This window comes from Oreochromis aureus, linkage group 19, assembly GCF_013358895.1.
Source record: "Oreochromis aureus strain Israel breed Guangdong linkage group 19, ZZ_aureus, whole genome shotgun sequence".
In the NCBI taxonomy this organism is placed as follows: domain Eukaryota; kingdom Metazoa; phylum Chordata; class Actinopteri; order Cichliformes; family Cichlidae; genus Oreochromis; species Oreochromis aureus.
In genome coordinates this window covers 18,596,978-18,623,551 of record NC_052960.1, presented here as the reverse complement: position 1 = coordinate 18,623,551, position 26,574 = coordinate 18,596,978, and the positions used below count along the sequence as shown (strand labels likewise).

Here is a 26,574-nt window from a genome sequence, read left to right as displayed (position 1 = left end):
AGTTTAATCACAGAGATATTAGTTTTATGGCTTGATTCATTTTAATTTCCTGTTTTCTTGTCTCAAAGAAGCACAGTGTGAATAGATAAGTGTTTTACTTATGGTGTATATTAGAATTCAATATCCGATACTAAAATCCTAACGGTCACAGTGACTACTCTGAACTGTTTGTTGTTTTTTTAATTAATTTGATGTGTATAAAAAAAACACTTTTGTTCAGTGCAGAACAGATAAACATGTGTTATGCTCCCTGAAACAGGTTAGGGTAAAGTACTGTAAGCGTCCAGGTGGACAAAAAATGGAGGATGAACATGGCTACCATAATGGAAACGACACTCCTTCACCAGCAGGAACATTTGCAACACAAGTACTCATTTGCATGACCAGGAGAGAAATTACCACAGCAGACATTGCAAAGTAAATGAAGGCAAGTAACTCAATTGTTAATGTTTTAGGAGTTTTAGTTGAACAGATGGCTGTATAATGGTGGTCATAGCCAGTCACAAACTGAAGTGAATAATGACATTGCTGTGGAACTTTCCATCCTACATTCATGTGAACGTTACTTTGAAACATACTGTACATCTAAAGATTGCTGCACACCAGCACATGCCCCCATGACAGCTGCACTCTCTCAGCAGGACAGCATTTCCCAAGAAGCAACAGAAAGTAATCAGAAACAGCACGAAGAACACAACAAAGAGCACAAGGCGCTGACGTGGGCTCCAGGTACACCAAATCTGATGGAGCTTTTGCAGGATGCTCCAAAGAAAGCCCGATCTCCAGAGAACCAACAGCAGCCAGAGGAGCAGCTGCCAGCACCCAGCACACCACAGGAAACAACCAGAGGTTTCATTGGTGTGGCGTAAACTGTCAGAGCTGTTTTGATACAAACAGATATGTGCAAAATATTAGGCAATGCTTTTAATTGTTCAGTTGAGCATAGGGAAGTGTAACCTTCACTCCCCAATGCTCAAGTGAAGTAGCATGAGTAATTTAGTATAACTGCAAAGAAGTAAAAAAGAAAATATTTCAGTAACACACATGCACAAAATGAACACGCATCACTGAACTGCTAAGTCAAAACTTTTTTTTAAAGAGGAAGGAAAGAGAACTCACTTGAACGTGGTTGTGTTGACAAAGATCATCTTCACATGGAAAGAGGTTTTTAGCTCAGCCATGAATTCTTCGAGGTGTGTCTTCACTGCACAGCATGCGGCTATTATGACTTGGATTTCATTACAGATCAACTTCAGCTTTGATATCAGATGCTGTAAGAGTCAAAAACACATATTTATTGCATTTAATACACTTGACAATATTACTAAGTCGTAGAATATTCACTGTACCTGTACAATGACAGTAAAGGGCTATTCTATTCTAATTTACCTCTGCACCTCAGTTACCGTTTGTTCAGCAAGTTTCCTCATGAGGGATGGGAATTGATAAGAATTTAGCAATTCCAATTCCATCATCGAGATCGCCCACCAATAAAATTCCTTATCGATTCTCATTCACTCCGTTTTCAGAGTCACCACCATTGCTAGGCAGCAATAATTAACATTCATGTCAATTAATTGCATGCTGTGGGCCAAATGTTTGTGCATTTATATTGAGGAATTTCCCCTTTTTCTTGTGATCACTGTTGGAGTTGTTACTCAAAAAAGCAATTATTACACATGTTGCACTGAACACTTTTCTTAAAAATAATGCATTATGTTACTTAATTAGTCCCATAAAAACGTGATTTATTATACTACTTCTTACATAACTTTCATGTTACTCTGTAAAACAGCTGAAACACACTGTCTCATAATGACCTTTTAACAATATAAACCTGAGGCTACAGCCCTAAACACCCACACAAATCCCAAAGACACATATTTTTAAGACCTCTAAGATCTTTGTATTGGTAGAATAAAAAGCTGAGCACACAAAGCAAAGATGAATCGCCGCAGTACAGCTCTTTATGCTTTATGCTGTATTGCTTTTTATGGACCTTTTGGTGTGCATTCGTGAGAGGTCACCATGGTTGAAATGGAGGCGCAATACAGAGGAAACACATTATGTCGGGGATAACTACCTTGGCATGACATTTACTTCTTACCTTATTTGGAGTCCAGTTGAAAAGGAAAATCGTCTCAGGAAGCTGAACAACAAAAATAAATGTTAAAAAAGTAGCTAAAAATCAGTGGTCAAGGTGATATTGACTCCACATGCATCATTTAACATAGCTTCCACACAGTGTCCGTTAAAAATATTTTTTTTAAAAAAAGATTATAAATATGCAGGCAAGACTAGACACCTAAATCTGCATCTGTACTTTTAGTTAAGTGTAATTTTAAATGTAGCACACTAACTTTTCACAAGATATTTTCAGTTTGTCTTTTTTTTAAGGTTGCAAAGAGCTGCACTTACTTGATTAACATTGAACATTTATAGATGAACACTACACAATTCAAGTGTAACGTATCATATTATATATTATAATATATTAGATTATTATTATTACTTCAAAGATTATCTCACATACCTCCAGAGAAATTTCCAAGTTCACCTGCTCCACATCATCACTGTTGACTTCTGTACTACAGAATCCAGTCCAGACTTGGGGGGGTGGAAAAAAACATGCAGTGAAATTGACATTTATATTTTAGATGCTTCTCTTAAAAATGCCCCTAATAATGAAAACAATATATTACCGATTTCCAAGATGCACGAGAGGACAGACAACATCTTCGTGGAGAGGTTAAGTTATAATGCAGAAGACACACACAGGCAGTCTTACAATCCAGTTTTCCTGATTTGTCCACAAAGTCAGGAAAACTCCTCTTTTGTCTTGTCTGAGCACATGACTAAGTACATTAGGCATTTCCTGCACCTTCATTTTAGTCGCAGTTCCCCGTGAATGTCTCATTTACGCAGCATGTTTCACAAACAGCAATGTCAAACTGTTTCTGTATTAAACTGTTGTCAACAGTGAAACTCAATCCATACTAATATTAAGAAGGTAAAAATTTCAGAGCTCAGGCTTATGGGGATAAAAGGTTACACATCATATTTTATTCAAACGTCATGTTTTATTTACAAATGAAGATCATTTCAGGCACTAGTGAAGCAGGAAGAACTGCCCTGGCATATTTTTTTAAGAACCTGGAACACAAGGTGGCAATTTTTGCAACTATACAAACATATTAGTCACAAAACAGGAAGAAAACATTTGACATTTTTATTTAACCTTTGGCCTCAATGTAATAATTTTCAGAGAATTTCCAGTGAGAGCCTCATCAGGCTACCTCAGCTTTAGTTTAAAGAAAAGAGGCCACGGAAACAACTACATGTGACATCATTAGGCCTTGAAATCTCGCTGTGGTGCAGCACCTTCTGCTTTCATAATACCTCATCTCACCTCTGCCTAGTCTACTTTGAGAATGCAACCCTGTTATTTTTCTTCATTTTTCTTTTTTACTCTTTTCAGTCTCCTTTGTCAACGCTGCCCTCCTGCAGTCCCAGGACTCTCTCCAAACGTTTGGCCCTAATGGGAGGCAACTGTTCGTACATGTCGAAGCCGAGCTGTAAGTGATGCTGGGGCAGACGGAAGAGCAGCAAGTGACTCCTCAACACCTGGAAATGAGAGAGTGACAGTGAGAAACATGAGAGGAGCAGCAGGAGTGATTGTATGAACCAGATATTCCCAACAAGACATGCTTGTGCCCCACATGGACCCTGCTGTTATCAGGGGGGATAGAGACACCGGCTGAGGTTAAACACACACATTTCCTCTTTCATACTGACTGTTACACACTATGTGATTTAACCGGGCCTGGTGTTTACATGCAAGGCTGGACGTGCACTTAATCAGAACAGTATGAAATGTGCACAAGTGACAGCTCCTCGCATGCCTCTGCTTCAATGACCATCTTTCATTGATCACCTCCCTGAAGATGGATTTTTATCATCAATGAAGTGCAGCCGTTCCAGTTACGGGAATAAAAGTATTTATTAACAACATACTCTCTCCTGAAAATCAGGGCCTTGTTCCAGAAAGCAGCTTTAGTAGAGTTTGTTACCCCTGAGATGACGAGCTCTGTGAGTTTTCTGTTCCATGATGAGAGCTAACTGAACCCATCCTGCTCCCCACCAGATTTCTGAAACAAACTGATTCCTCTCCACCTGCTGTGCCTGAACCCGCTGCCTGACACGTAGTTTGATTTAGTCATTCATGTAAATACATCAAAGCCCATATTTGCACTAGTTCAAAAATATAAAATCCCCACTTGACAGTGTGAAACTGACAGCGATCACTGCACATTCTGAATATTATCAGCTTAAAACAATAAATCTTTAGGCTTTGACCTTTTAAGCCACGAAGAACTAAATATTTGCCCCCATTGAACAGAGTGGAGGAGCTCCACAAACATCCAAAACTATGTAAATCAAAATTTTTGCAAAAAAAGCAAACTCAAAAGAACATGATGCCAGTGTTGCAGGTAAATAACCTACTAGGTTTCTAAATTTAACTGCAGGACATGAAGGTGCAGACCTTTAATGAAACAGTGTTTTGCAAATGCACTCAACTGAAGTGAGGCCACTACTTAAAACCTGGATTTAAAGAACTAATGTACTTTTCACTATTTCTATCATACATATAAACCTTTTAAAATATCCATGCTCATAGTGAGGTCACCGTATGTGTAAGTAATCCCAGTGAGCTGGAAGCTCAGACTTCCTAATGTTCTAAACATTCGGCTTCAGACAGTTTTCTAATTTGGTTTTGTAAGAGCTCTGGCTTTGAGCACAGAAGTGCTACCAATCTGCTGTTTACATCTTTTGTTTGTGAGCAGCAGCCACTCAGAAGAAAGCTGGATTAAATGGATGGAAGGAGGAAGGAGAGACCTAAAAGATGAACTAAAGCGGCTGCGCAAAATCCCAGTACAAAATAAATAAGGATTATTTTGTATTGTGAGTCACACAAATCTACTCCAGTACAGTCCAAGAATAGAAATATGGAGCTAGGACTGAGCACAATAGCTCCACTTTGAGAAAAAAAAAAAAGCATTAAGACATTATGGTGGTAAAGAACGCAATGAAAACAGTGAGAGTTTAGCAAGACTGTAAAAAAGAAATCATCAAGAAGCACAGAGGCAAGGGGGAAGGATGAGTAATCAGTGAACACAGCATGTAAAGACCAGAGGCAGAAAGAGAGCAGGACAACAAGCAGTGCATGCTAAAAGGAGAGGAGTACCTCGTCAGTCAGGTAGTAGATCTTCCTCAACATACTGTGTCGAGCTGTTTCAACCTCCTGGAAAAGAACAAGGGAATTAAAGATCAAAGCCTGGCTCGTGCACTTTATGTCTCCTTGTTTAATGCTGCTCCACTGCACGTATGAATGTTTTCAGCTTCACCCCTCTAAAATAATGCCTTTGTGAATTGAGCAAATATGATGTGTTTCTCATTTCAACTTCAAACACTTGCAGCCAATTCAAAGTCACAAACTCATGAATAAATAGAAATAACATGAGGACTGGTTTTGTGCATTTGTCAAATTGTCAAGACTTTGCACCCAACAAGCTCATTTTTTATCCAAAAATGTGCAAAAGCAGATGCAGAACCAGTTCCCACAAACCCAGGCTCAATCTTAACATGAATGCACACCCAAAACATTTAGATAAAGCAGAGCAACTCAGTGCTCAGTGTGTCAAGTGTTGCTGTACCTGTGCAGCAGCATCCTGAGAGAAGATGAAGGAGTTCACGTGAGACAAGGCAGCCACATATAAGACAGGACACCAGGAGCACTTCAGAGTCCCTGTTACCAAAGAGCGAAAGTAGAGGCGGAGGAGAGGGAGGGAATCTTCAGGCGGGGAGGTGAACCTCTCGATAGGAATGGACAGCTTCAAATAACGAGACAGACATATAAACAATAAATAACTTATTATAACAGGAAGTGGAAAAATCACTTCAACAGACATGATTACGCCATCATCGTTACCTGTTCTAGAGTGACCCCCAGAGACCTCAGCATCCCCACGTGCTCGCCAAACACCGCCAGCCTCATGGTGGTGCTGTACCTTCTCTGCAGGGGCAAGAGGACCCAGCAACCAAACAGCCGGTCTCCAAAAGACACAGCTTCATACTGGGACACAAGGGCTAAATACAAGTCCTGGAATGAGGCCAGACCTGGAGGAGGGATGTTCAGGTCCAAAGAGTCCAGCTTGGTGCTCCTGAAAATGAAGGGTCACTGTTAACTTTTAGAGATTAGTTGGTGTAAAAGAAAAAGCTATATGTGTCATATCAGACCTGGTGAGCAGTCTGAACAGACCCCAGGTCAGCCTCTGAACGGGTCTCTCTAGGAACAAGTCACTGGAACAGAGGAACACACAGGACAGGCGGGCGAACTTGGCGACAGGGAGGACCACCTACAGCATGACACAGAAGCAAAAATCAATTTATGTGATAAGGAAACAGATCTACAGAAGAAACATCTGAAGGGTGTAGGTTTTCTTTGTAACTCCATTGCATGTACAAAGTACTTCTCTATGGTATTTATAAAACCAAGTGGGTTGTCAAAGTGACTTTATCCTTCCACCTTGTTGTTTGGCTGTGTATTGTGTTCCTTAAATGACAGTGTCAGTTATAACTGAGTCATGAGTGAGCACCTTAACGTCCTGTAAGGATTAACAGACCTCAAGTTAGAATGAGCATTTTTCATATTCTGATTTGCCTGGGTTTCCAGAAGTGAAACCCATGGAAATCCCCACCTTGTAGAAACACCCGAGATATGTGAAAAATGATTCAAATAACGAATCAGTTATCTAACCAATCCAAATGTTAAAAAACTCTTATTAATCATTTTTTTAAGTGTGTTATTTTTATTTGTGGGGCTGAAACGTTTTCAATTCCTTGCCAACCCCCCCCCTTCCCGAGGACTGCTGGTGCTCTCGTTCTCCCCCCTGCTGCCACAGCATCAGGAATTGCAAACATGTTGTCTCTTGAAGCAGTCACGTTGATACTTTTCATCTATTTTTTAAAAACTTGACAAAATAACTATTTTAAATTCACTTCAATTGGTTTATTTATTTTACTGCTGCTTTAAGGTAAATCACCATAGATGAAAATTGTGAACTATATTTTAAGACTAGCACTAATAAACTGACAAATAATTGACATTTGACTTACTGTGAAAGGAGAATATGAAGTAAAACTTATAGATTTTGGATAACTGCGCCTGCTAGTCACCTAACACAGCAAGCACATCAGACATCCTACATCTGAATAACCCATCAGTTTCTATAGAGTAAAACAAGCACATACCAAAAGAATTCACATATTCAGACACTTAGTGACTCCAGAATGAATACAGTGAACGTTTATCATGACCTCCAACTCTGCCTTCCCCTCTCTACCACCCCTCTGCCCCTTTCTGTGTGAGACCGGTGTGCTGGGCTTAGAGCAGGGTCCCACCTTCATCACATCCTGCTGTCAATACTCACTTGGATTAGAAAGAGCTTGGTTCAGCTCCAGGTTTCTCTGCTGTTCTGCACAGCCAGCAGTCATCCACTCTTGGCAGGTCTAGTGTTAATGTGTTTTTCCCGTTTTAAACCCTTTGTAACACTGGTTTAAAACTAAAGTGTTACTATGACAGCATCTCACTATCTCACACACAAAAAATTAGTGTGCTTGTTTGTCTCTGTCCATAAACTCCTCCCACACCATCTGGAGTTGAGCAACCAAACTTGGTATACAGGTGCGTTTGTGGTGCTTGAAGGTTCCTATCTATATCATATATTAATATATATTAGCAACCACTTAGCAATGGACTGAAATGGCCTATTTTTAGCAATTATGGACCTGTAACAGCTTATAAAAGCTTCATATCGTTTTTATTTCCTGAAAATAACTAATTTATATACAAAAAAAGTTGAACTATGCTTGATACATTATGCCACCATCACGCTGCCTGGCAACCAATTAGTAACAGACTAAAATGACATGTTTTTAGCCTCGATGGACCTGCAACCTCCTAAGAACGCATCCTTCTGTTTTCATTTCATGACAATAACATCTCTGTTATATGACCAAAAGTTGCATCATACAAGCCTAGCGATGGCACGAGCTAAACGACAAACAACAGCATCTACCACATCTATGTTTTCATTTTTTCAATGTGATTAAGTACATCAGTTTACCACACAGGCTAAACAATTCAGTAGTATGTGCATGTTATAGTTATATTATTATATAATCGATCGGTTCTGCTGTTACTGATATACACTATGTTGGCTGACATGGAATATATAACACTTTTCCATTTATATGTACAAAAACCCCACAAAATTGCCTATTAATTAAATGTGTTAATAATCAGATTTTTATGTGGTCTCCACTGAGACTTGACACCAAAGCCCTCTGAGAACATTCATGACACTCTGCTGACGGGCAACTGATTTGACTTGTTTGAATACCTTTAGCGCTTCCTCCCTCCAGACCTCCAGCAGCAGCAGCCACTGCAGACAGTGAGTCACAGCCTGCAGAGCCCCCTGAGGAAGCTCCTCCACTGCCAGCCCTCCACCATCAGACACCCCCGCTTGCTCATACAGGCTGACAAGTGGAAGGAAAGGCCAATCAGATGGCAGGATGGGACCGGTGAGCTCTGGCAAGAGATGACTTTTGATCCAGGGGTTGTGGCCCAGGAGAGCATCTCGGGACACTATTACAGACGACTCCAGGTGGGCCAGGTGAGTGAGGAAGCAACCTCGTATGGATGGCAGCTGGACACAGGCTTCTCTCAGGAGAGTCCCGACAGTCTGGAGAGAGGGAGAGGTGTCCTTTTGTGTTTCCTCATGAAGCTTCAGCTCCCCCAGCTCCACAGCCTCAGGTCCTCCACTGTGTCCTTCTCTGGAAATCAAAGAAACAGACATAAACAGCCTGATAATTTAATAAGTGAAGAAACAGAACGAGAAATTTTTGATGGAAATGGGTCATCTGTTAATTTAATCCTATTTCAAAGAAATTCAATTTTATATATAATGCCATTAGCAAAATTAGAGGACAACCATCAGTCACATTTTTGAGGCACTAATTTAAACATCGATTTAAACAAAGTATCATTCGCTGAACAAAATAAAAAGTAATTATAAAAATTCAGGCACTTTAGAGTAATATTGTAGGTGCTTCACTTATCTCAGATTAAACTGATTAAAGGTCAACATACGATATAAAGTCCTTGCTGAAGACAATGGTGGAGAGCAGTTCATGTGCCAGGTATTCACTGCCTGGCAATAACCAAGGCAGTACAACCAGCGCCACCTGGTGGTAAAGTGAGGCATGTTTTGCTACTTCTAAGTCGAGGGGAACCTGAGAGAGGTAAAACAGAGGAAAAAAATAACATGATTAGGTTAAAATAAATAAATAAAACATCAGTGAGCAGATAAAACCTGATCTTCCACCCAAAACACACCAAAATCAAGTAGAAAAGTGCATTTTCATTCCATACAAGGCAAATATAAATAAACTAGCCAGGAATTATATAAGCTGCGGCATAAGAAGGAAACTAAATTACCCTGAAAGAAAAATGTCAAAAATACAGTTCAACATGGCTAAACTGAGCTCAACATTAAAGATGGAGTGGACGTACCAGTCTGTGAGCCAGTCGCAGCAGCAGGTAGAGGAGGTGGTGTTCGTGGCGTAGAAGCCAAGCCTTGGTGTGAGACAGGCTGGGTGTAGCCTGACTGCAGCTGCGCAGGTAACCAGTCACAGGCTCCGACAGAAGCAGTCCGGTGAACTAGTGAGTGAGAGAGGGGACATCTAAATATATGATCAGCCAATCACATGGCAGCATCTAGGCACGACGTTGAGGTTGAGACGACCTCTTAAAATTCAAGCTGAGCATCAGAATGACCGTTACTGCCAGATGGGCTAGTGTGAGTATTAAAACCCTGCATACAATTAAAGCATGCAGAAGAGCATTTCTCAAGCATTTCTCATATATCGAGCCTCAAAGCTGACACAGCAGCAGAAAAGCTCATCAGGTGCTACGCCTGTCAGCTAAGAACAGAATATTAAGGCTATAAGTCATGTGGACACATCACAACTGAACAAAAGATTAGAAAACAATAAGTCTGTTTTCTGCTGCGACATTCAGTCAGAATTTGGAGTAAGAACATAAAATCACGGATCCATTCTGCCTTGTATCAATGACTCAGGGTGGTGATAGTGGGCCCCTTAGTATCAGCTGAGCTCACTGTACTCGGATGACCTCCACAGTCAGTGGATCCAAATCCAATAGAGCAGCTCTGGGATGTGGTGCAACAGGAGATTGTCATCATGTTCAGCCAAAAAATGTGTGTGATGCTATCATGTCAATATTTACCAAAATCTTAGAGGAATGTTTCCAGCACCTCGTTGAATCCTTGCCACAAACAATTAAGGCAAAAGTTCTGAAGGCAAAAAGGGAAACTAACCTCATACTACAAAGGTGTACCTAACAAAGTGGCCAGTCAATGTGCCCCAGAGTGCAAAGAGTACACACACCTTCATTACAAGCAGAGTCCACATGCTTCACTCATTAGTTCTATGTTTTGTTTGGACATAAACTAAGCAGAAAACGTATAAAACCAGCAAACAACAACAAAATAAAAACACCTTTATATCCCAAGGACAGCCAGTCCTACCTTGCTGCTGAGGCCTTTATGGATCCCTGTGATCGTCTCCAATAGGAGCCCCAGTCCAGTCAGAAGAGGGAAAGGGGAGCTGGGAGCAACCAGCCCCGGACGATTCCTCCATCCCGTGCACGCCAATCCAGGGAGGTTATTAGTGATTTCTGGGCCCAGAGTTATAGCCTGAGCATTACACACTACAGAGGAAGACCTGGTGTGGAAAAAAATATTAAACTGTGCTGTTAAAGGTTCAACTCAAACACAAATTTTGTGGAAAAAAGGCTAAATTGCCATCGGTTTTCAGACATACTTGAGATTCTTTATCAGGCCTTGCACAACACTGTGAGACATCAGTGGGAGAAGAACATCAGATGTCAGCAGCTCGAGCTCTTGAAGAGTCTCCACGGGCTTGAAACAGTTCTGCGGAGCAACATGTTCATCAGTTTCAAGGAATTTGAGACGTAAACAGCAAACAAGATAATCCTCAAGTTCCCCTTTGTCACATGTAGCGCACAACAGGACATAATTAGCTGCATTCTCACTGATGCTTAGACTGAGCATGCAGCATGCATCTCATTTATGGAAGGGAAAGGCAGGAAGTACCTGTCTGGAGAGCTGATGGTAGTAAGCTTCTAGGTAAACGAGGTAAACTGGTATCAGAGTGAGGCTGCCGTCTTTCTGAAGTGGATCATCAAGGTTCTTAATAAAACCCTTCAAATGCCCCATTAAGGATGTCTGCAATCCTGTGACATGACCCCAAGATACAGGAGGAGGGGGAGGGCACTCTTCTCCACCGGAGCTGCAGTGAAAGCAGAGGAAGTTACATGTAAGATCAGAGCTTTCAAGCCAGCACTGCTTCCTTCAGATTCTCTAGCAGAATGGCTTCATTGAGCTGTACCTGACCATCCCAGCCTGGAGCTCCTGATGGCAGCCAGCTGTGTGTGTAACTTGCGTGAGCAGAGAAAGCAGAGCCAAAAACCGCTGGAGCTGCAGAGGAAGCAGGGGATCTGAGGCGGGTGGAAGTCTGTGGACAGACTGCAGTGCTGTCACTAAGGCTGGATACAGGTCCCTGTGGGAAAACACAGCAAATCAAAGCAATCAAATACTCACTCTGAGTGATGAGGAGTGCATGGCTCTTACATTTGGACAGAGCGTGAAGGGAGCCACATACAATATAAACTAGTAAGGGACCCTTTATCTAGCAGGCTGTTGGCCCATCATAAAGTGAATGTGCAAATTCCTGATAGAATCATTTGAAAATTTTCTATCTCAGTGTAGATACAGACATTAATTGTTCACATTTTATTCTATTTTCTCACTAGTGTGTCAACATAGCAATATTTTTAAATATGACAAATATAACTGTGTTAAGAACTGTGGCAGTAATCACTCTAACTTACAGGTATAATTTGCACGCCTGTCCATAGCCGGCTGCTACAGCCCACAGCCTGTAGGCCTCTGTGGTGATCCTGAGGGACTCTGTCGGCTCCAGCAGCAGCTCGTTGGGCTCTGCACTCAGGAGATGAGACAAACGCTCACTCGCTCCCAGAGAGTTTAACTGGGAAGGCCAAAAAAGAAGGCACAACACCGATTACCCTTCTTTCCAGTGGTCTCCACAGCGGATGTTTATTTGGCACAAAATTTTACACCTTTCTGATGCAACCCCCCCATTTATCCTGGTTAGGACTGGTACTAGGAGCACACTAGCTTATAACCACTGGTCTCAAACCAGGGATCTTTTGAGTGCAAACCAAATGTGTTTCCCACTACAGTACACCGATGAGCCACCAAAAACATGTTTGCTACTAATTCTAAAAACAGGAATACATCATATGACTCTGGCTGCATTTTACATTAAAGAATTTTAGAAGTGAACTGACCGTCTACCCTCCTCACACCACTGCATACTTACAAACACTGCGTTTTCACAGAGCTAACCAAGTTATTTTGGTACAATTACAAAATGTAATACACTGGTCATCCCAAGCAGCAGCTTGCAGAATCAATGCATTATAAATCTTTGTATCTTTGCAGTTAAAAAATTACACTTATTGATTTTACCAGTCTTGCACAGGCATGTCTGCCAGAGGTAGCCAAAACTCTTAAAAGCTTCATTGCGCTGGAAAGTGGAAGTCCATAAATGGACTGAGATGATGGTGACCAGGAAGTGGGAAGAAACTCTGACATTACTGTCTCCATCAGACGAGGACAATCCAACACCTGAGAATGGAATACACCAAGATGTATTTCAGCTATGAAGGACTTTGAGTTTAAAGATTTCTCAGTTGTTGAAAAGTTGCTGTTGTTACCTGTGTAGCAGATGAGGAGGAATGCCTAGCAATGCGAGTCAGGATCTCCAGGACATCCTGAACCACCCGAGGTGACGGCCGGACCACCTCGAGAATGTAACGCAGCCTGGGGAGCAGTTTCATTTTTAACAAACCCTGAAATCAGAAACCTTTTGATAAGTTTCCATCCACAGGTCACAAAGGCAACAAGTTGAATGCCAAAAAAAAGGGATATTGAAATCCTCACCTTGACAGCATCCTGTCTGGCCACTTCATGATCGCTCTTCCTCTCTTCTTTCTCCTTGGCCGTCTCCTTCATACTTTCATCCAGCCCTTCATCTTCCTCATCTTCTTCCTCCTGAGCAGATGGCAGCAGGGGGAAGGAAGCCAGACCGCGAAACCAGGAAAAAGTGCAGTCTAGACACTCCTGAGAGGGGGAACTCATTTGTAAGAGGAACTTGACTGAGGTTTCAGATACCTGTACTCATTTACAGTAAAGAAACGGTGTATTCTATTCTATTCAGCTGAAGGGCATATGTTTTAAAAGATATTATCCGATAATGAGTCAATGCTGTGCTGTTTATGCACAAATCATCCCAAATAAAGCTTTGAGTTTTACATGATACAGTTCTTTCTTTGTATTAGTCCTCAGGATGAGGGAAAAAATCTGTGATATTTGTAATTATTTATTTGCTTTTTTCAAATAGTGCATATAGAAAATGACAAAGAAATTAGTAAATTAGTGCAGATTAAACAATTAATATGATTATTTTTTTATTATACTACTTCATTACATTACTATTGCAATATTTGACTTTATGCTTTATAATCTTACTTCATCTTCTGCACACACAAGCAGTGCTTTAAGAGCGTGCACAGCTGCAGACATCACTCCCTCCACGCTATCGTCCAATGCAAAGCGGAGCAGAAAGAGCAGGCCGGCGTCGAGCAGAGTAGATGTCACGCTGCCTTTCAGAACTGACACGTATTCTCCAGCACGCGCCTGCAAAAAAAAAAAAAGAAGAAGAAAAAATCCAGCAGCATGACAGAGGCACGCTTCTCTAGAGTGCAACTTCATGCGTCTAGGTTCTGGTACCTTTGACAGGATGTTCGCCAGAGTGCTGAGCGACAGCGTCCTCTGCTGGATGACCTGACTCCGAGACAGCAGGAAGAGTTCCTGCAGGGAATAACCTGCCCGCTGGGAAAAATGTCAAGATGAGATCTTATGATAAGAGTTTATACATTTTTACAGGTGCAGATATGAGAAGAACTGAATTTAAATGAATGAGAAAGAAATTGAGTCTGATGGGATTAATCAGACTGAATAATAACAGAGAAAACTTGTTAAAAAATGTTGAATGGACGGGTACTTATTAGTGCTTTTCTACTCTTACTGAGCACTCAAAGCGTGTTTCACTACAAACCTCATTCTTATTTAAATCCACTGCAAAACAAAATAGTCTTGTTTTGTATTTCAGACAAAAAAACATGACATAAACTTAAAATTAGGCCACAGGTTGTGACATTTAATCTGCACGTACAATCCAGTAAGTTCTACTGTGTTCTACCAAGGAGTCAACTGGAACTTGACAGTGCTGTCATTTTATAAAAGCATCACTCCAATTTGAAGGAGTTAAAGTTGTCTTTTTGTTGTGACTTTGTGCTGACTGACCTCAGGCTCATCTCCATGGTGGTGGAGGCCCAGGTGTGTTGGCAGATCCTCAGTGGGTGGAATTAAAGTCCCCGCGAAGTCAAAACGAGCCTGCATGGCCTATCAGGACACACAAAAACAACAGGAAGTGTTGAATAAAATACAGAATTTTAACTAGATCTTTCATTACTTGCAAATAAAATACCGGATCTTACCTTCTTGGTTCCTTTCCTTCTGGGTTCAGGCAAGTCTCTCAACCACTCCAACTTCTCCGGCTCCAGCTTATCCATGTGGACCCATTCCTTCTGAGGCTTCACTGGCAGATCCTCCTCTGTATTCACAGACACATCCATTGTGGTAAAAACAGCGTAGCATTGTAAATGAAAATGACAATTAGGTAGCCAAAAACAACCTCTCCAAACAATTTTAGGACCTGCATCTGCTGCAAAAACCTCAGCACTCATTAAACATGACTAGAAGCTTAAACAATATCTGGCTATTAATTGTAGCCAATGCAAGTGGGACAGAATAACATAATGAAGTTGGAAGTTTTTGGGGGGTTCGTGTGATCTATAAGCAACACATTAAAGGGTGAAGCTGTTCTTTGCATTTTGTGAAATAAAACTTCACAGAGAGGCTTCTATCACTCCAAAAGGAGATATGAATCAGTTTTAGCCATGCAGCAACTACATCTAACATTGAGTTATGCAGTTAGAGGATGGACAAGTATGAGAGCGGGAAAGAGTGCAGAAATGAGAAGAAGATATTTGACTGGGAAGTGAGGGAATGCTGGTAAACAGTTAAGTGTCATCGTCTCTTTAAAAAGTGAATAAAATTGGTCTCCTTAAGCAAATTTAAGATCCCAGAAATGAGGATTCAATCTTACCAGGAAAGCAGGCAAAGGAACAATGTGAAAGTGTGCTATTGCATAGGCACACTTAATAACAACATCATCCACATATATTAGAATCTAATTTTCATCTTAATCACCAGCAGCAGAGAGCAGAAACTGGTGTTGAATTTGAATAAATCATACCCGTCACAGCAGGCGGTGGCGCTGACAGCTCCTCCTCTCCTTCCATCTCCACCTCTTGGGGTTTCTGACACAACACTGCAGCACTGCAGGAGCCTGACTCTCTGCTCACATCCTGAACTGTAGGATCTTCTGTGCCACTTTTGTCCTTGGGGTGTTTGGATGGGGAGGGAAAGGATGGGACGCTCTGTGCTTTGCGAGATCTAACAAAGTCCACCAGTCTAGGATCTGAGAAGCAGAAATAACTGCATTACATACTGCACAGAAATGGTGATTAAAAAAGTGTGATGTACTTGACTAGTACATCTAAATGGATAGAAAATCCACCCCATCACATCTTAATTATAACGTGCATTATAAAGAAAAGATCCTGCCGACAACATCAATGCCTACCGAGCTGAGACAAGAGCTTCTTCTGCTCCTCGAGTATCTCAGACTGGGACATGGCTTGGAGCTTGGCCTGGTTTTCCACGTGGATCCTCATGGTCTCTCCTGAGCTATGGGGACCCTGAAGCCCCTGTCCGGACACCAACCTGGGACCAGAAACTGCTGCTGGTTCTACTGAACAGAGAGAGGAAGAGGATGGTATAGAAGGGAGGAAAAATATTTTCCAGAAAGTGTTAGTACTGCTGAAAATATGTAAATTCTTTAAAAACACAAAGATAAACTGTGATCAGTGTTGCATTTGTAATATTAAAGGTTAACCCCACCTGCAGCATCACACTGATCTGTATCCATACTAGTTTCTGGGGTTGGAGCAGCTTCAGGTGAACTATGTAACGTTGTCTTGCACTCTTTTAGTCTCTGGGCAGCAATCTGACGAGCAAAGATGCTCTTCTTTCCTCCAGCTGATGACAGAGGTGCCTGCAGGGAGGGAACAAAAAAACCCAAAAAAAACAAACAACAGGATTATTTCACACCACACCAAATTAAAGCAAAGATAGCGTGCCATTGTATGAAGAGGGGGTGACTTATTGCAATAAATATAATAACTCATTATGAATCTATAGTGGCTGATATGAAATTTTAAAATTTAAAGAAGAAACGACATTATTGACCTTTACCTGATTGCTGGTTTCTGAGCGATGCAGTACTTTGGGGAAAGCCATGCCTGTAAATGCTGGTAGAGATATTGGAGTGGAGCTGGTATCTCTCTCCTTGATACAAAAAAAATACACAAATGTAAAATAAATAACTAAAAGAATCCCAAACTATGGATACACCAAAAAAATTTGAAAATAACATGAAGTCGGTCTTCCTGAAAACAAGTCTAACTGAGAACAGACAAGAAGCTTCCACTTACAACAATTCTGGAGAGAACAGCACTGATGTGAGTGTCGTGTCTGTCCAGCCTTTCCCCGGCATCCTCATCCTCAAAGGTGACACGACTCGCTTTAAAGCGAGACTTCTTAGGAGGGGCTGGGGTCAGAGAAGGGAGCTGATCTGGAAGATCTGCATTTAGGAGAACAGCTGAGCTTTAGCTACTTACACAAGACACCCCAAAAAGTTGAAATCAGACAAGTTTTAAAACACAATATGCTCTTTGTGATCAAAATCTGTGTCATCTGTAACCTTCAATGGTGACCACATCCCTCTGGCTCCCTTCATTCTCCCCACTCAGCCCTTCTCCCTCTCCAGCTTCTCCTCTCCTCTTGTCAGGGCGGCGGACAACACTGGCGGCGGAGGGAGCGCCTGAAGTGAGAAAATGCTCCTGCTCTCTCAGGAGGTCTGCCTCTGAGTCAGTTGGCTTGGGACGCCGCAACATTCCTGTGAAGGACACAAAAAGGAAATTAAACATAGGCATCTTGGGAATATTTTAACAGCAAAACAAGCCTTTGTAGCCACAGCTGGTCTGCATGTAGTTAGGCAAAGCCTATGTTATCTTATGTTACAACAGTCTTTCAATTTCCTACTTACTTTAGGGAATTTTATAAACTAAAATGTATTTAAATTTGAGTAAATTAAACTTCACGTAAAAAAATGTTTAATAATATTGTTAATAATACCAATTTTTGGTATGCAGGGAAAACCCTGACTTTATCCCAGCCCTTCACCTCCCAACACCTAATCCTAACACAAGTCTTATTGAAAGACTCATCTGTTGTGTCAGGCTGTTTCATCGCTGTTTATCTGAGACTCAGGTTGTCAGGTTGGAAACTACAAATACAATCTGTGGTTGGAGATCATAGTCAGTAGAATTTCACAGTCTTATGCCCGTAGTGCTAACTAAGCCAATATAGGAGGGCATTAAAGGATAAAAAGACACTATCTTCAATTAAGCGTTTAGACATTAATAAATAGTGATTATATGAAAGGAGATGGGGCTTTTTTTTCTTCCATTTTTCACGTGTAGTTAAGTTTACCGCGGATGAATGTAACGTACATCTGACGCTAGCTTGAATTCCATCAAATTTCCTTTTTATCTTGAGCTAAATTTGTCCAAAACACTACCAAGGAGTATAAATTTAAACTATCTGTTTTTTGCTATTTGAAAATCTTGATAATAGCGGCAGCTAACCTTCATTTATTAGCTGGACCTTTGAAGAATCCACACAAGACTCTGCAGCTCGCACGGAAGATTTTTGATGTGACACAACAAGGCGGAAAAGGAAAACGTACTCCGGGAACTTTCAAAATAAAAGCCCTATCAGCATTAAAAAGTGCGGAAGACATTTCCTTATTTATTCCTTCCTTCCTTCTTCTTCCAAGGCTTCTGGGTAATTTATGGATTGAAAATATAAATTCTAATGAGTTATTGCGCAAACACTTATAACGCGTCTTCGGAAACTGAGTTTACAGTGTAAACTATGCATTTGATGTGCAAGCTTTACCTATAAAATCTGACGTTTCTCTTTCCTTTCTTTAGGAACCGGCTTGGCTTCATCATGTCCAAGTTCACGTCAATCATTTGGCCTAAAGTTATTTTATTTGGGGACTCCATCACACAGGTTAGATAGTGTTTACACTTTAATCTATTTTACTATTTGTCTGCTCAATCATTGTCCACTTTGACTGTTAGTGTGGAAATAATTAATCGCTGCTGTTGATTCTTTCAGGTTTCATTTCAACCCAATGGGTGGGGAGCGGAAATTGCCGATAAACTTGCAAGGTGTGTAGTTCCATTTAAATTGCATTCCCTTCATAATAGCTCTGACTTCCAACCAGGTAAAAATACACACGTCTTCTAAGAGAAATTGTGCTTGTGTTATGCAGCAGTTGCTTAATGTGACTGATCTCTGTATCTGTGATTTTATTTTGTCTTTAGAAAATGTGATGTTATAAACAGAGGACTGTCCGGCTACAACTCCAGATGGGGCAAGATTGTTCTTCCTCGCCTCATAAACCCTGAAAATTCAGCAGACAGCAAGATAGAAGCAGTTACCATTTTCTTCGGAGCCAATGACAGTGCACTGGAAGGTACAGCTTCACTGGAGCATGCTCACTCTTGTTATAATTTAACAAATACTTGCACATTTGCAGTGATCTACACCAGGGGTGTCAAACATAAGGCCTGGAGGGCCAGAATCGGCCTGACAGAGATTCCATTCACAGGCCACTTTATTAGGTACAGATTGCTAGTGCCACTTTAGACCACCTTTAGCTTTTAGGCCTGTCTTATTTCTTTATGGCATATTTTCAAGTGCTGGAAACATTTCTCAGAGATTTTTGGCTATGTTGACATGATAGCATCATAGACCTGCTGCACATCCATGATGTGAATCTCCTATTCCACCACATTTCAAAGGCCCTCTATTGGTTTGAGATCTGCCGATTGTGGTGGCCATTTGATTTCAGTGAACTCACTGTCATGTTCAAGAAGTCAGTTTGAGACGATCTGGGCATTGTGGCATTCAGTCTGCAGTTTCCTCAGTTTCCTGTTCTTACCGGACAGCAGTTGCACCCGGTGTGGTCTTCTGTTGCTGTAACCCATCTGCTTCAAGGTTTAACGCATTCAGAGAGGCTCGTCTAGATAATGTAGTTGTATGCAGGTTGAAAAACTGAGAGCAGCCCATCTACAACTATGCCACTTAAATCACTTTTTTTCCTATTTCAATGCTCAGTTTGAACTTCAGCAGGTCATCTTCACCATGTCTACGTGTCTATATGTGTTAAATTGCTGTGATCGGGCGATTAGATATTTGTGTTAACGAACAGGTATACCTTGTGGCCAGTGGGTGTTTATTGGCATCTTGAGAGTTTCCAACAATGTCATGACTGGTAGTCAAGACATCACAGATGGACAGCTGGATTTATTGCTGGATTTTTTTTAAAAAGTCACCGGCTCTCCTCACGGATGAATCCTAATTCCTCCACTGTTCTTATTATACATTAATGACTGCTGGGAACATTTTTTTTGTGATGACAAGAGGCTGATGGATGTTTATTATAATGTCTCAACTGCAAGTGCCACAGCCTTAAATTAATTTTTATGATATATTTTTATTAATAAATGTGTCTGTATATTATCATCTCCTTGTTTACAGGTAAGAGCCAGCAGCATGTGCCTGTGCACGAGTATTCTGAGAACCTGAAGGAGATGACCAGGTTTCTGGCCTCTGCTGGTGTAACTGCTGACAGAGTTATATTCATCACACCTCCCCCCTTGCATGAGCCATCCTGGGAGAAAGAGTGCATTCTTAAAGGTAACAGGAGCTATTCTCCTTCTTCATTCCTGTTTTTACACACTCAGTCCTACGCAGATCCTGAGCTTCTCTTTGCGTCTCCTGCAGGATGTCCTCTCAATCGCCACAACTCTGTAGCGGGGCAGTATGCCCAGGCGTGTGTCGAAGCTGCTGGTCAGTGTGGTGTAGATGTCCTGGATCTCTGGACACTCATGCAAAAAGATGAACAGGTGAGGATCAATACTTCTAGCTGATGTTTGTTGCTGATATTGAAGGTTTTTGGCATTCAGGTGTTGCAGAAATCCAGTGAGATCCATAACGTAAAAAAACAAATGCTTTCTCGAATGAATAACAAACATTTTTTTATTAGAATTTCATTATTTTGTCACATTTTCTGGTATTAAACAGTTAATTTTATTATTGCCAATCAATATTATAATGTATATAATTTTTTTTTATGCACTCACTGTGATTTCCTTTTTTTAAAATCTGATCTTGTATTCCTGTATGCAGTGTTTCGGTCTTCAGGTCTTCTGGCCTCAGATGTCTTATTTTATCATCTTTTGTACAGGACTACACGGTCTACCTGTCTGATGGGCTTCATCTCTCAGAGAAAGGAAACCAGTTTGTGGCCCAGCATCTGTGGAGGCTGCTGGAGAGCCGTGTGGCTGACCTGCCCTTCATCCTGCCCTACTGGGGAGACGTGGACGCCAAGAGCCCCGAGAGCAGCCTGCTCTGTGATCAGTGAAGGACACTTGTTTCAAGAGTGTGCAGAGAGCCTTACAATAATTTACAATAATTAAATTGCATCACGCAACACAACACAACATGCAAAAAGGTTTATAAGAATCAATGTGTCAAATGCAAGACCAGGTATTAAAGCACAATAAAGATTTTTACATTTTTTTTTTATATTCTGTGGCATGCCTGGATAGAAACCATAGAAAGAGTTACACATGAAAAGCTTCACTTGAGCATCTACTCCCAGCATTTTTACACAAATATCAAAACTTTCTACTCCTTAAATTTTAAAAACAAGGTTGTTACTTTAGTTTTAACACATTTGATCAGAGTTATTATTTAACGGTGCTGCGCGCCTTCTTTTTTTTTTTTTTTTTCTTTGTTGCAGATGAGCCATTTTAAATAAAGAGGCAGACTTTATTTAGTGGACTTTAAACACAGTTTGCCGAGGCATTATGACACGTTTGGGTAGATCCAGTGGTTGACCCACTGTGACAGATTTTTTTTTTTAATATATATACAGTATATGCAGGCCTTCAAACATCAAACCGATTCAGCCTGAACAATAAGGCAGTCCTAATGGTGTATCTGGTGATTCCTTTTGGGTTTTGTCTTTTGGCTCAACACCCGATCGTGCAGTTGTCTGTAAGTTGTGGCCTCCATTCTGCAACAAAAAAATAATGTTAATCTGAGCTATGCTAACTTTGTGTTATTTAAATGGTGGATGAAAGAGGTTTGATGGACTTAAAGTAAAGCACTGTGTTGGACAGTAGCTACGGTGTTCATGGTCAGATTTAGGTTATGTAAAGAGCAGCAGATATTAATATGAATTTTAGCTGATGATGCTTAGATACATTTACTGAATTCGACCTTTATACAAACTTGATAGGATTTAGTGTAAAGACAGTATAAACAGTATACTGTAAATGTAGGGGATGGAAATCAGCGAAGACAATTCATGAAAATCTGCTTATATCCTGTTGAATTCAGTTGTCCAAGTCCACAAAGCGCAGTAAACCTCAGAGCAGCAGTAACACAGTAGATGCTACTATAAACTACTATAAAGATCACAGTGAGTTGTGATTCTTTTTCCCCTGCTGATTTTTCATTTCCTCACCTCCCATATCTCACTTTAACCCAACTGAACTCAGTTTCCTGTTTAGGTGTTGAGGCAACATCACCCTCTAGAATGTAGGCAACAGAAAAGAAAGCGTTTTTTATAACTGATTCAAGCTGAGTTCATTCATTAGAATAAAAAATTAGACCAAAAAAAAGTTTATATATACTAATTTAATCTTATGACATTAACATAGCACAGGATTCAGCTTTGCACAGAAATAGCTGGTAGAAACTTCCTCAGACTATATTCTCCAAATCCACAAAAACATATGTGTCAGTTTGGTTAACTCCTGTGCACCTGCAAGTATCCTTGAGAGGCTAAAGAGCTGGTCCAGTGTAGACTGAATCATTCCTCATTTACAAAAAAAAGATCATTTTATAATATGGTACGTGCCTTGCTCTGCCCTTGCTTCTTTCTCGATGAGGAAGGATCTCCCATCTTAAAAGCTTTCGATACCTAACAAAACCATCTTTTAATCTACTTTCTAGTTGAACATCTTCTAACCCACCTTTCATTTTACTCTTCTACAGTAATTCTCTTTTATAGGCTTCTTTAAAGGCTACTTGTAGATTTGTTATCTGGAAGAATAGTTGCTAGAAGAAGAATTTGGAGAGGACGACAGTTTTAACCATATTAATGCTTTATTATTACTATTATTATTCTCCCATTTCTTTACTTCTTTTTTCATTTCATATAATTTTTTCCCAGTTTCTTTTATTACATTCTGTTGTACAATTTGTCAAACCAAATACTCTAATTTCAGATTTGACCTGCAAATTAGTCTTGGTCATATTATTCTCCAAACCCATCCCAAATCCGTTTTCTGCTGATTCTTCTTCTGCCTCACTGCCTCATTCAGCAGCTCCCCAAGATGAGTCTTAGGCATTTTCATTTCCAGGAGTTTCAATGAAAGGCAAATCAATGGCAATTTGAGGCATTGTGTGCACAAAGCGCCTGTGAAAACACAGAAAACACACATTCAGACATGCTGGTCAGTACTGCTGCTGCAGTAACAACACTATAGGGTGTTTGGGGCTGTGGGACCTGGATGACATTGACTATAAGACAGCTCCAAAACAAATCCATCAGCAGCCACAAAGGGAAGAAACATGGATGTCAAAAAATGGAGAGACTCAGTTTTTTTGCCCAAGAAATGAAGCACCGTGCATGGCTGCCAATGTGGTGAAATCAGGGTTTATGCAGAACGTCAGCTCTCATGCTAAGCTTACATCTCAGATCCCATTTAAAAACGTATCCATATCAGGAAATGTTACCTGATCTAAATAAAATAATTTTCTAAGTCCAGTAGCAAAAAAAAAGAAAAAAGCTGCAGTTTGGGTAAAAAGGGACAGAAAGACACAGACACATTAATCCAGTGAAGATCTACTAGACTAACTGTAGACTACAAAATCACAGTGAGTATTGCTTGTTTGGAAGGGTTGCTAAAGGAAAGCTTGCTGTATCTTAAAAGAACAAACCACAAGAATAGATACAGTGATGTTTGGAGTAGTGAGATTCTGCAATCATGGAAAAGCAGATAGTTGGCTTATAAATATTCTAAATATTGAAGCTTGTGATAGAAAATATTTTATATTAACCTGAGGGGACTTGTTTCTCTTATTCTACTGTCATGTCCCTTATTGTACTGTACTATCCATCCCCAAAACAATCAATGCAGTGTGATTAGAGTTTACTTTGTATTACATTTTCTAGAAACAAGAAAGAAACTGTTATTTTGGACAACGCACAGAACACAATGTCCATATTTTTCAGAGGAACTGCTTTCCACTGAAGAAATAAAAACCAGAAGTTTGTTCTTGCTTTTGTCCTGTAAGTCTGACCACTGTCATTACACACCATCTCTGCCATGCTTACATTTTGTCTTAATATCACTTTGACAGAACAGTTACAGTTCACTCTTTTCCTTCATCTTTACACAGAAAGCTACAGAAGAGGAAACAAACTTTATTTTACTTTACAGATCTTACCTTTAATTTAATCAACCAGAAATTCTCTACATTACACTGGTGCAAGAAATATGTTCTTTTATTGTGTCCCAAAAATGTACTCACCTGTACGGTATCCCCGCCATGTCAAGCATCCTTTTGGATGCTATGGTTTCAGGTGTATCATAGTACTTGTCACAAAGATAAACCACTTCCTTCAGACCTGGAGAGAGTGAAGAAAGAATTACAAAGGAATCCAGAAAGCTGCATTGAAACTTGAAGAGTCAAGACTACGTAGCAGGAATACGGGGATCTGTGTGACTGTTGAAAGGATAAGGACATCTTTCTGGAGGAAAAAAAAACAGTATGCACCAGTTCTGTTCAAAACTGCAAACTGAGAAGACATTTGGGACATTTGTGCTGTCAGCAACGCATAAACATTCCCAGTTGCACACTTGGACAAAACAACACTTCCAGGCGTGCATGAATTTACAATCGTTTCTCGTTACTTGTTGATTTGCTCTGCAAATACAAAAACACAAGCAATTCGGTTCAGCGTGGCTGCACCCTGCAGGCTGTTCCGTGCACTAAACAACACAGGATAACTTTGCAGGTAACCAAATAAAATAGTTGCAATCGTTTTTATTTCCCCAAAGTAATTTTCGAGAAGCTTGGTGGCATTGAATTTCTTATAAAGTGCGACTTTGAAATTTCCAAATTACCAATTAAATTAAACTTCACAAACAGGTTCTCCAGTACTGGAAAATGATATACAAGCATAATTTTTCTCCACATACAAATTCGATTTGGAACAACAGATGTATATTGATAAAAAGAAAATCCATCTTTTATAAGGATTGGATCATGGAATTTAGGCAGTTTTACACCTTTTAGGCAATGACGGAAATGTGTTAACAGTTGTTGTTGTTTTTGAAGAGATTCAAGCAAACTGTCTTTTAAATCTGAACCACATTTGATTTGTTTTCGAAGATGATATTAATTCTTATAGGTTTCTCTTCTTCAAAACACCAGTTCATTAAGTCATTTCCAGGTGGAGCTCTGAATGCATTTAATAAGCTGTTACTGGTTTTGGTGGTCTGCTTTAAAAAGTATATTTTTTGTCCATGACCGTTCTAATGTGGTTGACACTTGCCACTTCACGGACACAGTAAACCATTACAAGCTCAAGTACCGAATTTCCCAGATGACATGTCTATTAACACTTAAATATCCAACAAATCTACTAGTTTCTCTCTGTATTCATGGTCCAAAGAGCTTCTCCTTCTGAGGTCACAGAGAGTCTGTTTAACACATTATTGTCTACAACAGGCAGGTTTAATGTCATTGCACACCTAGGTTTTCATAACTTAAAGCAGTCAGTTAGAACAGTGCTTCCCAAACTTTTTTTGTTCGGCCCCCTTTTGTTTACAAGAAAGTGTGCCGACCCCCAAGGCCCTATATGTATGTGTTATGAGAGTAAGTAATGTGGATGTCTAGGTTGTGAAATAAAATTGAGGCACAGGTGGCCAGAAGGGGACAGAGGAGGAATGCCTCCCCTGCACCTCAGTGCAAAAATGTTTTTGTTTGAGTGTCCTGAGCCAACAAACACAGCATTACCATTAAAATAAAAACATGTGTTAATACAGTTCGAACTAAATTCATGATCTAAAACTATTTAACTATACGTTTTGCCACATGGCAGCCACACCTCTGGGGAAAACAAAAACACTATTGTCTTCCTTTTTTGTATCACAATCAAGTAAAATCTTTGTCCCCCATGGCACACAGAAAAACATAGTCAAGGTGAGAGTTGTTGTGACACAATCTAAATGACAATTTAGGGGGGAAACCCAAAGAATCTGCCTGCTGCCAGTTTAATATTAGGTAACATATTTCTTAGTTGAACTGGAGGACTTCCTCAATCTCCTAAAAGTAGATCAAATGCCAAAATTATATTTTTGTAGTTCACCTGGACATGAATAGCATTATGTGACATGTGTATAAATGTATAATTAATTGCAACCGACTATGTGTGTATTCAGCACCCACCTGCCTGGATGATGAGTTTGGTGCACTCATTGCAGGGGAACAAAGTCACATACATGGTGCAGCCTTTCACATCAGCTTTGCCTGCGTTCACTATGGCATTCAGCTCTGCATGGCACACTGTGAGACATGACATTGAGACAATCCTCAGTGAGTGCATCCATCCATCCATCCATCCTCATCCGCTTTATCCGAAGTCGGGTCGCGGGGGCAGCAGCCTAAGCAGAGAAGCCCAGACCTCCCTCTCCCCAGCCACCTCCTCCAGCTCATCCGGGGGAACACCAAGGCGTTCCCAGGCCAGCCGAGAGATATAATCTCTCCAGCGCGTCCTGGGTCTGCCCCGGGGCCTCCTCCCGGTGGGACATGCCCGGAACACCTCACCCAGGAGGCGCCCAGGGGGCATCCTTGTCAGATGCCCGAACCACCTCAACTGGCTCCTTTCGATGTGGAGGAGCAGCGGCTCTACTCTGAG

General features: G+C 40.6%; 3 protein-coding genes across 5 annotated transcripts; 1 reads left to right on the top strand and 2 right to left on the bottom strand.

The window, feature by feature from the left end:
- rpap1 (RNA polymerase II associated protein 1) lies at nt 1–18,244 on the bottom strand. 3 transcript variants are annotated; one of them, XM_031758352.2, is made up of 31 exons: nt 18,146–18,244; nt 17,200–17,394; nt 16,931–17,079; nt 16,692–16,784; nt 16,338–16,491; nt 16,021–16,188; nt 15,631–15,855; nt 14,810–14,925; nt 14,616–14,714; nt 14,040–14,141; nt 13,779–13,946; nt 13,191–13,370; nt 12,965–13,099; nt 12,717–12,875; nt 12,056–12,213; nt 11,554–11,724; nt 11,259–11,454; nt 10,966–11,075; nt 10,671–10,866; nt 9,635–9,781; nt 9,212–9,354; nt 8,463–8,895; nt 6,298–6,416; nt 5,990–6,221; nt 5,715–5,891; nt 5,246–5,302; nt 2,703–3,624; nt 2,534–2,607; nt 2,108–2,149; nt 1,120–1,271; nt 1–879 (listed from the first exon to the last, which is right to left on the bottom strand). In XM_031758352.2, the coding sequence occupies exons 2-27, from the start codon at nt 17,390–17,392 to the stop codon at nt 3,475–3,477; spliced, it is 4,230 nt and encodes a 1,409-aa protein (XP_031614212.1). In that variant the 5' UTR covers nt 17,393–17,394; nt 18,146–18,244; the 3' UTR covers nt 1–879; nt 1,120–1,271; nt 2,108–2,149; nt 2,534–2,607; nt 2,703–3,474. The 3 variants fall into 3 exon arrangements, with proteins under 3 accessions (XP_031614212.1, XP_031614213.1, XP_031614214.1); XM_031758353.2 differs by lacking the exon at nt 18,146–18,244 and adding an exon at nt 18,011–18,145; XM_031758354.2 differs by having other exon boundaries at nt 2–879; nt 16,021–16,185.
- Nucleotides 18,244–21,153, top strand: iah1 (isoamyl acetate hydrolyzing esterase 1 (putative)). Its single transcript, XM_031758287.2, has 7 exons — nt 18,244–18,344; nt 18,494–18,575; nt 18,684–18,736; nt 18,893–19,044; nt 20,112–20,270; nt 20,358–20,479; nt 20,821–21,153. The coding sequence occupies exons 2-7, from the start codon at nt 18,513–18,515 to the stop codon at nt 20,995–20,997; spliced, it is 726 nt and encodes a 241-aa protein (XP_031614147.2). The 5' UTR covers nt 18,244–18,344; nt 18,494–18,512; the 3' UTR covers nt 20,998–21,153.
- On the bottom strand, nt 21,074–26,238 carry LOC116334851 (deoxycytidylate deaminase). The gene is made up of 3 exons (XM_039603677.1): nt 26,106–26,238; nt 24,183–24,279; nt 21,074–23,064 (listed from the first exon to the last, which is right to left on the bottom strand). The coding sequence occupies exons 1-3, from the start codon at nt 26,236–26,238 to the stop codon at nt 22,989–22,991; spliced, it is 306 nt and encodes a 101-aa protein (XP_039459611.1). The 3' UTR covers nt 21,074–22,988.
- Between the last annotated feature and the right edge of the window lie 336 nt (nt 26,239–26,574).

Excerpts from the sequence above, each read along its gene's own strand:
- iah1 (XM_031758287.2), top strand. The coding sequence starts at position 18,513 with ATGTCCAAGTTCACGTCAATCATTTGGCCTAAAGTTATTTTATTTGGG. Across the intron at positions 18,737-18,892 it reads ATTGCCGATAAACTTGCAAG|AAAATGTGATGTTATAAACA; the intron begins GTGTGTAGTTCC and ends TTTTGTCTTTAG. Across the intron at positions 20,480-20,820 it reads TCATGCAAAAAGATGAACAG|GACTACACGGTCTACCTGTC; the intron begins GTGAGGATCAAT and ends TCTTTTGTACAG.
- rpap1 (XM_031758352.2), bottom strand. The coding sequence starts at position 17,392 with ATGTTGCGGCGTCCCAAGCCAACTGACTCAGAGGCAGACCTCCTGAGA. Across the intron at positions 16,785-16,930 it reads CTGTTCTCTCCAGAATTGTT|GAGAGAGATACCAGCTCCAC; the intron begins GTAAGTGGAAGC and ends TTTTGTATCAAG. Across the intron at positions 13,371-13,778 it reads TTGTGTGTGCAGAAGATGAA|GAGTGTCTAGACTGCACTTT; the intron begins GTAAGATTATAA and ends TCCCCCTCTCAG.
- LOC116334851 (XM_039603677.1), bottom strand. The coding sequence starts at position 26,238 with ATGTCATGTCTCACAGTGTGCCATGCAGAGCTGAATGCCATAGTGAAC. Across the intron at positions 24,280-26,105 it reads CAAACTCATCATCCAGGCAG|GTCTGAAGGAAGTGGTTTAT; the intron begins GTGGGTGCTGAA and ends CACTCTCTCCAG. Across the intron at positions 23,065-24,182 it reads ATGGCGGGGATACCGTACAG|GCGCTTTGTGCACACAATGC; the intron begins GTGAGTACATTT and ends GTGTTTTCACAG.